Raw genomic sequence first — 11,159 nt, 5'->3', positions numbered from 1 at the left:
TTGTGTTCCCTCTCCCACTCCCCCTGCTTGTGTTCCCTCTCCCACTCCCCCTGCTTGTGTTCCCTCTCCCACTCCCCCTGCTTGTGTTCCCTCTCCCACTCCCCCTGCTTGTGTTCCCTCTCCCACTCCCCCTGCTTGTGTTCCCTCTCCCACTCCCCCTGCTTGTGTTCCCTCTCCCACTCCCCCTGCTTGTGTTCCCTCTCCCACTCCCCCTGCTTGTGTTCCCTCTCCCACTCCCCCTGCTTGTGTTCCCTCTCCCACTCCCCCTGCTTGTGTTCCCTCTCCCACTCCCCCTGCTTGTGTTCCCTCTCCCACTCCCCCTGCTTGTGTTCCCTCTCCCACTCCCCCTGCTTGTGTTCCCTCTCCCACTCCCCCTGCTTGTGTTCCCTCTCCCACTCCCCCTGCTTGTGTTCCCTCTCCCACTCCCCCTGCTTGTGTTCCCTCTCCCACTCCCCCTGCTTGTGTTCCCTCTCCCACTCCCCCTGCTTGTGTTCCCTCTCCCACTCCCCCTGCTTGTGTTCCCTCTCCCACTCCCCCTGCTTGTGTTCCCTCTCCCACTCCCCCTGCTTGTGTTCCCTCTCCCACTCCGTCAAATAAATAAGATCTTTAAGCAAAAACAAAAACAAAACTTAAAACAAAATGGGATGCTTTCTTACCCCTAACAAAGTCTACCACATTGGAAACCCTGAATTTATTCTTCACCACTCAGTTCTTATTTCTCTCATGGAAGTAGCCCTAAAACTATCAATTATGCCTCAGAAAGTTCTCAAATGTATACTCTTCAACTGCTCAGGTTATTTCCTCCCCAAAAAACTCACTCTTACCTAAGATCTTCTGATGGTTCTCCATTATTCACAAGAGATTAATTTAGTAAGGAAAAGCTTTATTGGTAAAGCTTTTCACAATCTCAGCCTCAGCAATAACTACTTCCCCTCAAGCGCCCTACTCTCCAATAATTTCCTAAATGTATCTTCTGCTTCTTTCATATGTACATGCCTTTCCTTTTCCCTTGAATGTGCTCTATACCAGTCTTCCAAACTGAGAATAAGAATCAGGTGGGGTGCTTGTTAGTAAGTACAGCTGTCCATACCCCTCCCTGGGTCTAATTTAGAGGGTCTGGGATGGGTCCTGGGAAGCTAGATCTTTAACAAGTGCTCTCACATTCATTCTTATCAGATCAGTTTAAAAAACAGTTTTCTCTACCTTCAGAATATAATTCTGTTATCCTTTCAACTGGGAAAGTTTTGAGTGCTCAAACAAAATTCAGTCCTCCAAGACATCAGGCACCTGCTATGGTAGCAATCGCTACGTACTAGCACTAGCCAGCAATACTGTAATTCACCTGACCAAAAAAACTTTCAGTGGATTCTATTAGCTAGCAAATAAAATCTGCACTCAATTTAGCAAACCTATCCTAGATTTGATACAAAATTGAATAAGACATGGTCTCTGACCTCAAGGAGCTCACAAAGTCTAGGGAAGAATATCTCTGCTTGGCATTTAAAGTCTTTCAAATTTTTGCCCAACCTACCTTTATCATTATCGCTCAAAGGCCTCTCCGTAGTCTGTGCTCACCATAGCTTCAGACCCTTAAAGGTGCTGTTCCTTCTATTTGGAATGCTCTTTCGCTTTCCCATTTGAGCTGGTTTGTTTCTGCTTTTCCTTTAGCGGTTACCTCAAGTATCTTTTTCTTAGGAAATTCTTTGTTCTCCTGACTAGGACAAATCCTGCTGTTACTACATTCACTCTGTATCTCCTTCAAAGCATTTGCCCCAGATTTGATTTTGTATTTGTATGATTATTTGATTAGGGTTTGTCTCCCTATCTAAGCTGTAAGCTCCATGAGGACAGGGACCTGGTTTGGTGATTATATAGATATTCACCGTAGAACTCTTTGTTAATCTGTCTCCCTATTATGCAGTCTTCTGCAGATTTTTTCTACCTCTGAATAACAGTTTATTTTGCATACCATATTCTACATTAAATCTTTGAACATCCTAAGTTCAAACTTTAACAGTTATAACAGCTAAGATTCTTTGAGTACTTTATTATGTACCAGGCACTTAAATTGATCATTTAATCTTAATACTTTTAGATATTATTGTTCCCATTTCATAGAATTTCTTAGAAAAATTATTCAACTCCTGCCTCCTTGTCTCCAGCATCAGAAACTGCTCTCCCTCTTCATCTCCTCACTGACTTAATTGATTACACTTACCAGCTATCTTCCTGGTGAACCTCATAAACTAATCTCTTAGTCTGGAATTCTTTCTCCTTTCCCCAGTTTACCTATCTCCTCCTCATCTTTCAGCTCTCAAAAGAGGCTTTTAAGACCTGTTCCCCCCCCCCCCCCGCCGGTTTCCTATTGTTGCTGTAACAAATTACCACAAATTTAGTAACTTTAAACACTGTAAATTTTTTACCTTACCTTACTGGAGGTCAGAAGTCATAAAACCCGTGTGTTGGCACGGCTGTGTTCCTTCTGAGAGTTCAAAGGGAGAATCCAATTTCTTGTCTTGTTCAGCTTCTAAAAACTACCTGTGTTCCTTGGCTCATGACAACCCCTTCCTCCATCTTCAAGGACAAAATGGCATCCTTGAACGTCTCTCTTCCTGCCCTTCATGCTTCCCCGCTTACATCAGTCTCCTCTTACTCTGACCCTTCTGCCTTCCTCTCTTAAGAAGCCTTGTGGTTACATTGGGCCCACCTGGATATTTCAGGCTACTCTCCCCATCTCAAGAGCCTTAACTCAATCACATCTGCAAAGTCCCTTTTGACATATAAAGAAACAGTTACAGGTTTCAGGCAATGATGTTGGCTAATTGAATTTAAATTAAAAAAAAATAAAATAAATAAAATGCTTTTGGAGGGGTTGTATGTCAATGTTGACTTGTTCCCATTCACTGATTCAGTAGACATTTTTTGAGGCCTTACCATGTGTCAATTCTGGGAAGTATGAGAACGTATATTGGAGTAGGTAAAATAATAAATTTGTCCACATTCTAATCCCTGAAATCTGTAACTGTTTTTTCACCTTGCTCACCTGTTCTCTCTCTCACTCTCAAATAAATAGATAAATCTTTTTTAAAAAAATAAAGGAAGGCAAAAGGATAGTGAAGAATGAGAAACAGTATTATGTAAAAAGGCTAATGCTTAGGGCTTAATCAGCAGAATTGAGGAAAGATGTGAGGCAAGGAAAACCCCCCCCATCATCAAGACTACCAAAACCACTATTATTATAGCAGCCAATGTGCATGTGTGTGTTTTGGAAAGCATCATCTTTTTTTAGCAAGTTTGTTTCAGAAGGAAACTTTGTAACATTTTCATAAGTGATTACTTTTTAGAGGGGTAATTTAGTTGTCCTGATAAACATATATAAAATTATTTTGAAATGATGACTTAAATTGTGTTTGGGCACAAATTGGATATTCACATGTAATTAATTAACTGTAAAGTTTTCTTTGTCTTTTTACATTCATGAAGCTTTATTTTTCCCCCAAAACAAGTCTGGACTTCCAAGCCTGGCACATCAACATCTTTGCCCCTCAGACCCAGATGGGGAGTCATTTCTTTTTTTTTTTTTACCTTTATTTATTTTTTTTTTCCGTAGGCTCCACGCCCAACATGGAGCCCAACATGGGGCTTGAACTCACAACCCTGAGATCAAGACCTGAGCTGAGACCAAGAGTAAGACACTTAACCGACTGAACCACCCAGGCACCCCAGGAATCATTTCTTAATAAACACCTGTACCCCTCAGGCAGAGATAGTGGGGAAGGGAAAAGCCCCTCTACATTGGCCTGCAGGGTGCTAATGATAAGATTTTTTTTGACGTGTAGGGGCACCTGGGTGGCTCAATTAGTTAAGTGTCTGCCTTTGGCTAAGATCATGATCTCAGGGTCCTGGGATCAAGCCCTTGAACCCATCTCCACGCTCAGTGGGGAGTTTGCTTTCTCCTCTTCCTCTGCCCTTCCCCCCTCTCGTGCTCTCTCTCTCTCAAATAAATAAATAATATTTAAAATCTTAAAAAGGGATTTTTTGATGTGTAATAACAGCTATTATTAACTTTACTCCTGGAAATTCTCACCAATAAAAAGGAATAAAATATTTTAAGATGTGAGTTAGTTTCTAGAGTGTACATTTTTAAAATATGAGAAAGTGATTACCTCCTTCTCAAGTGCTAAGTGCAACATCTGTCCAGAGTTTTTCCATTGCCCCAATTAATAAGGCCAGAAATTTTGTGAGAACCTTTGCATACTGGCCTCAGAGACTTAAAGCAAAATATAGGTTTCTCTTCTGTATCAGAATGATAACACAGATTACTGGATCTACAGAATGTGTTTCCCAATATTTTCATATTTTATACCACCATTTGAATATTTTCTCACTTATGTTGTATTTCTTCATTCACTTATTCAACAAATACTGGTATAGAGCCTTTGATGTGCCGGGATCTGTTCTAGAAACTGGGAATACACTGGTAAACAAAACAAAGATCCCTGCTCTCATGGGGAGCATTCTCATGGGGAGGGGCATGAAAAATAAACAGAATAACAAAACCAATGCAGCATATGATGGATGGTGGTAAGTGCTATGAGAAAAATAAAGCTGGGAAAGTGAGTAGGAGTTCTGTAGGAGTAGGAGGGTGAGGGGAGAGGCCTGCGATTTTAAATAGGGTGGAGCGAGAAGGTGGGACATAAATCAAGACCTACAGAACATGAAGGAGTGAACAACATGGGTGTCTGGGACAGGTTTCAAGGCAGAAGAGCTGTGCAAAGGCTCTGCAGTGAGAATGTGCCTGGTAAATTCCAGTCAGACTGGGGAGGCCAGTGGGACTGGAGCAGAGTGGACAGGGTTGGGGTTGGGGGAGTGTAGAATGGCTGGATATGTGGGCAGGGAGGTCCTGGTGATGTGACAGTGATGTGACAGTAGCACTCCCTATAGGGACTTGAAGATACTGTGAAGGGCTTGGCTTTTTAATGAAATGAGATGGGAAGTCAGTTGGGGATGGGGAGGTCTGACCCAGGCTCACTCTGGCTGCTTTATAGGGAAATAGCAGCAAGGTCAAGATGATCACAGGGAAGTCAGTCAGAAGTCCGTGATATCTAGCTGAGAGATGAGAGTGGCTGGGAGCAGGATGTTAGCAGGGTTAGTGGTGGCGGAGTGATCAGGTTTCTGTAGGAGTTTCAGCACGTAGGGCTTGCTGATGGATTAGATGGAGTGAGAGAAAGAGAGGTGTGAAGGATGACTCCAGGGCTTTTGGCCTGAGCGAAAGGAAGGCATCATTATTTGAGAAGGGAAGGAGCTGAATTAGAAACAGTTTGTGTAAAAATGAAGGGGGGAAATCAGAGGGGGAGACGAACCATGAGAGACTATGGACTCTGAGAAACAAACTGAGGGCTCTAGAGGGGAGGGGGTGGGGGATGGGGTAGCCTGGTGATGGGTATTAAAGAGGGCACGTATTGAATGGAGCACTAGGTGTCATACGCAAACAATGAATCATGGAACGCTACATCAAGAACTAATGATGGGGGCGCCTGGGTGGCTCAGTTGGTTAAGCAACTGCCGTCGGCTCAGGTCATGATCCTGGAGTCCCGGGATCGAGTCCCGCATCGGGCTCCCTGCTCGGCAGGGAGTCTGCTTCTCCCTCTGGCTCTCCTCCCTCTCATGCTCTCTGTCTCTCATTCTCTCCGTCTCAAATAAATAAATAAAATCTTTAAAAAAAAAAAAAAGAACTAATGATGTAATGTATGGTGATTAACATAACATAATAAAAAATAAATAAATAAAAATATTTAGAAAAAAAGAAACTGTGTTCCTCGATGAGGTACAAAATCTCATGTGATTGCACTCAGGTATAAGGAAATTCTGGAGGTAAAGGAAGGTGTAAGAATCAGCTTTGGGTAGATTGTGCAATAAGGGTGATATTGAGGTAGAGGGCTACATCTCATTTTATAGTCATTAAGCGGTTGGTATAGAAAACATTCTATAGCCAAATCTGATAACTCTTAGATTCTGTAACTTCTTTCTGATCAGGAATAGGCAGAGATATGGGAAAACATGGATAAAGAGCTATGCAGGCAAAACTGAGTCACAGGCACCGTATATCTTCATTATGAATGAGGGCAATAAAAGTTATTTTTGCAAAGTTATTATTTTTTCACAAGGGCTACCTTTGTACTCATTATTGTGATTATTATATACAATGAATATTTGGTTCTAAGAAACAAAAGGAACTGCTGATGAAAAGAATGTGTACATGCTTGTTGAGCTGCTTAATAAATAACTATTTGATGATGATTCTGCAGTGTGTTTAAAGGGTAATTCTTCTTCTGTTGCTTTAGAGAATTCATTTGGCATTCTAAAAATGGATGTAATTTCAAGCAGTGGCCAAAATATATCAATTAGCCTGACATCTAGGTCTTTTTAACAGATCTATAAATTTCTAATTTCCTTTGCCATCTTAACCATGGTAAATCATCCTGAACAAGATCATTCTTTTGAACAACAGCCTCCTTATTGACTGAGATCAATTGAGATTAGAAAATGAAAAATACACTAGATGCTGAGAACTCTTTATCAAACCACAGTTGTAGGATGAGTATTGAATGAAGATAAATGTGTTATTTTCAGCTTCTACATCATTGGTTTAAAAATTTATTCTCTATATCCCATTGCTGGATTAAACACTAATATATATTTGGATGGTTTACTTGCTTACAAGAATTATCTTTTCCCTATTGAGGTTATGTATTAATTGAAGGGAATGATTTTTAATTCAAATGTATCTTGCTTTGCACACCACATGCATTTCTACACATTAAATTGGTTAAAACTGATTTTTTATTGAATTATAAATTAATGACTAAATCCTTTGTTTTAATTTCTGATTGATTTTCATTTGCTCTTTGGATAAAATACATGATGCTTCATCCATCATGTGGCCCCTATGTGATCAGGACTCTGCCTACCTTTAAAGGCAATCTTACAGCACTGTCCTCTTCTGTCTCCAAACCCCAGCTACCCTGGCCTTCTTTCAAATCCTAATATTTCACACTCAAGATATTTGCACATATTGTCTAAAATTTTAGTTCTTTAGCCCTGCCTGCTTTATTACTTTCTTAATTAATTAATTGCCTGTCTTCTCCTAATTCGAAAGTAGACTCCAAAAAATACATGGCTTTTAGTCTTTCTTTTTCACTGCTGAATCTCTAGCATCTAGAATTGTGTTGGGTATATAGTATGCACTCAGAAAAAATGATGAATGAATGAATGATTCCTTATCCTGGAATACCAACTTTCCTTCTCTACATCTAGGAAACTTCTATTCATCATCCACATTCCAGCTTAAATGTCACTTCTTCAGGCCACCTTTTTAAAAAATTTATTTTATCATGTTTAGTTAGCCAAAATATAGTGCATCATTAGTTTAGAACTAACAATTCATTAGTTGAGTGTAACGCTCAGTGCTCATCACAGCACGTGCCCTCCTTAATACCCATCACCTGGTTACCCCATCCTCCCACCCACCTTCCCTTCTGTAACCCTCAGTTTCCCAGAGTCCAGAGTCTCTCATGGTTTGTCTCCCTCTTTGATTTCTTCCCATTCAGTTTTCCCTCCCTTCCCCTGTTGTCCCCCGAGCTATGCCTTATGTTCCACATGAGTGAAACCATATGATAATTGTCTTTCTCTCCTTGACTTATTTCACTTAGCATAATTCCCTCCAGTTCCATCCATGTCAGTGCAAATGGTAGGTATTCATCCTTTTTGATGGCTGAGTAATATTCCATTGCATATATGAACCACATCTTCTTTATCCATTCATCTGTTGAAGGACATCTTGACTCCTTCCACAGTTTGGCTCTTGTGGATCCCTAAGACAAGATCAGCTTTCTTTATTATTCGTTCTTACAGTTCCTGTATTTCTAAGTTCTCCATAGAACTTATTAGAATTTTAGCTTATAAAGTGTACTTTTTGTGAGATAATTTGCTTAACTCCTATCTTCTCCCCTAAACTATAAAATATCTCTTTTTCTTTAAAAAAAAAGATTTTATTTATTTATTTGAGAGAGAGAGAGAGAAAGCACAAGAGCATGGTGAGGGGTAGAGGGAGAAGCAGACTCCCTGTTTAGCAGGGATCCCAGGACCCTGGGATCATGACCTGAGCTGAAGGCAGCCGCTTAACCAACTGAGCCACCCAGGTGCCCCTCTATCTTGTTCTTAATAGTCTTTCCAACATCTAACATAATGCCTGGAACAAAGGGATGCTCAATGCTCAATAAATATCTGTTAAATGAAAACATGGAGGGAAGGATGAGTAAGCAACTCCTCATTATAACTTTCCACTTTTTCAATGTTCTCCCAACAAAAAGCAGTTGTTAGTGAACTACAAAAGAATATTTTGCTATACTGGAGAAGTTCTTTTCAAATATACCCCTCAGTGAATTCAATAATGCTTGGAGGATCCCTTAGTGTTGATGCATCATACCAGCCTCTTCATCCCCCATTTTATTTAATTAAGTAAGTACTTAATGGGTTTCTCCTCTGGACCAAGCCACATAGAAGGAAAGAAGATCATGTAAATAATGAGAAGACCATAAGCTTAAAATAGAAAGATCTCTTACCCTCTAACTGCCTGTGTGAGCTTGGCAAAGTTACCAGTTGAGCCTTTGGTTCCTTATCTGCCAAATAGAAATAGCAATATCTATTTCTTGTGGTTTATGTAGGGGTTATTAATGATCCATGTAGTGTGCCTGCCACATAGTAAGTGCTCAAAAGATGGCAGTTGTTACTACTATCACTAGAAGGTAAGCTCCTAGAAGGCAGATTATACTTGCATTTCTAGTACCTTATATATAGAATACTTTTAATAAAGATTGGTTAAACTAACCAGCAATGGGAACCATAGCAGAATATGTGCTCCTTCTGAACTCTCAAGAAAATAAGTTGCGAGACAGATTCATGAAATATTTAGATAATAATGAAATACAATACTTACTACAGTTTATGACACATATGAGATTATAGTAACATATGTGTCTCAGGCCATAAGCGCCTTACAAGGCCAGGCAGGAAATGATCAGAGGTGGTTGGCTAGAGTTATTGGGAAATGATAAGTTCACATGTTTGTGTGTGTAAGATCTCTACCAGTGAGCCTTTTGTGAAAATGTTCTATTTCTTTGTCAAAATTTGATGCTGGCTACACCAATGTTGGATAAAATGGATCAACCTGGGCGCCTGGGTGGCTCAGTTGGTTAAGCGACTGCCTTCGGCTCAGGTCATGATCCCAGGGTCCTGGGATCGAGCCCTGCGTCGGGCTTCCTGCTCAGCGGGGAGTCTGCTTCTCCCTCTGACCCTCCTCCCTCTCATGCTCTCTGTCTCTCATTCTCTCTCTCTCAAATAAATAAATAAAATCTTTAAAAAAAATGGATCAACCTGCTGCTTCTGTTTTACTATAATGGCAGACAAAATTGGGTTATTGATCGTGGGTATCACGGTGTCTTTGTTATAGTAATGGAGGCTTTGTTCCCCTTTAACAATCAGTGGTTAGCTAACATCACAAATAGGTTCTGATGATGTTGGGTAATGTTGCTCAAATAGGGGTGTATTATGTGGGAGTATCTACTAGCCCTTCAAAACTAGAACATAGGCTCCATTCCATATTCCATGTCTTTGTAGCATGCTCAGCACAGGTTTTCAGTTGTATTACAGCATCCATAATCATTATCTACTGCTGTCCTTTCATCTTACCAAACTCTCTGCCTGCAGCTCTAATAAACAGGACTGAGATAGTGAGCATGAACAGAATGTTTCTTTTTTCTAGGATGCTCTCTCCTTTTTGTTCTTAGGTGTCTTTGTGAAGATATTTACAAACACAAGGGCACTCCATTAAAGGTTTTTAACACACCAACATCCACACTGAAAGCTTCAGATGCTTAATTACAGAATTGAATGTAGCAATCACACTCAGTCCTGACATTAGGAAAAGAGAGGAATACCATCTTTCACCCACTTCAAGCCATGTGAGGATGATCTAGAATCGATCCATGCCAGCTGGCAGCCAGGCACACATCTACCTGCCCGGCGTCTACATCTGCAGAGACAAGCCCAGTCAGACCAGTTGCTCCTAGAGTAAACCGCTTGCCCACAGACCTGCTTCCGAGCGGCAGACAAATGGCCTGGAAGCCCTTGCCTCACACACAATATACACCTGCGCGAACATACCTGAATATTCTTATTCACGAGGACAGAGACCTGAATACAGAAACACTGAGCTCACACACACTCGCAAGCAAAAACACATGTGTGGAATCAAGTTTCGCTTGTTGTTTAATTTAATCTGGGTCGGTAAAGCACACTTTCAGGACGCAGAGGAGACCCCTGGGAAATTGGTTCGCTTTTCTCTGAGCCGTTCGCCAACTAGTCAGTCCTTCAACCCTGGGTGTGTCCTCAGTGTGGATCGAGCGGCAACTTAGTTGCAGTCTTGTCAGTCTTTTCGACTCTCTCTCTCCCCCTGCTCTCCTTTAACTCCCGGAGGGCCGGGTGGCGCCGGCCGGGACGCGCACCTCCGACTCCGGGGCCCTCCCCGCCCCCGCCGCGCCGAGGGCGGGGCCCAGCCGGCCGCCAGGAAATGCCCGGGAGTCTGTGTCACCTGCCCCCAAGACTTGTTGATTCCCAGGAGCGCTGCCTTTTAGTTCGGCCTCCCTCCCCTCCCCCCCCGGAGACCAGAGGACGATCTCGCTTACCTGCTACCCCGACGCGGCCCGGGGAGCTCCTGAGACGCTCCCGGGACCGCTCGCCCCTCACATCCACAGCCATGAGCAAGTTGGGCAAGCTCTTCAAAGGGGGAGGCTCTTCTAAAAGCCGAGCTGCTCCAAGCCCCCAGGAGGCCCTGGCCCGACTTCGGGAGACCGAGGAGATGCTGAGCAAGAAACAAGAGTACCTGGAAAATCGAATCCAGAGGGAACTCACCCTGGCCAAGAAGCACGGCACGCAGAATAAGCGAGGTAGGCTTGGGGTCTGGCCGCAGGAGTGAGCTCTCGCCCTTCTCCTCCAGCGCTTTCCTCGGGGACGATCCGGCCCACAGCACCTGTTCCCCAGGAGGCCAGATTTACTCCCACGGCCTTTCTTTATAGAGAATAGATGTAAACAGCGCAGTG

The 11,159-nt window shown here is 42.4% G+C and overlaps 1 protein-coding gene across 2 annotated transcripts in view; it reads left to right on the top strand.

The window, feature by feature from the left end:
- The first annotated feature begins 10,644 nt into the window (after positions 1-10,644).
- CHMP4C (charged multivesicular body protein 4C) overlaps positions 10,645-11,159 on the top strand; it is a 33,875-nt gene continuing 33,360 nt past the window's right edge. Inside the window, exon 1 of one of the 2 annotated variants that reach the window (XM_054512554.2) lies at positions 10,645-11,006. In XM_054512554.2, coding sequence (XP_054368529.2) covers positions 10,817-11,006 — 190 coding nt within the window. In that variant the 5' untranslated portion in view covers positions 10,645-10,816. The remainder of the gene's footprint in view (positions 11,007-11,159) is intronic. The other variant, XM_045896313.3, reaches the window with a different exon arrangement.

This window comes from Mirounga angustirostris, unplaced genomic scaffold, assembly GCF_029215605.1.
Source record: "Mirounga angustirostris isolate CCGP_5_RB_7025 unplaced genomic scaffold, mMirAng1.0.hap1 SCAF_4, whole genome shotgun sequence".
NCBI lineage: Eukaryota > Metazoa > Chordata > Mammalia > Carnivora > Phocidae > Mirounga > Mirounga angustirostris.
Note: the sequence above shows the minus strand (reverse complement) of the source record. Positions and strands in the feature narration are given on the sequence as shown.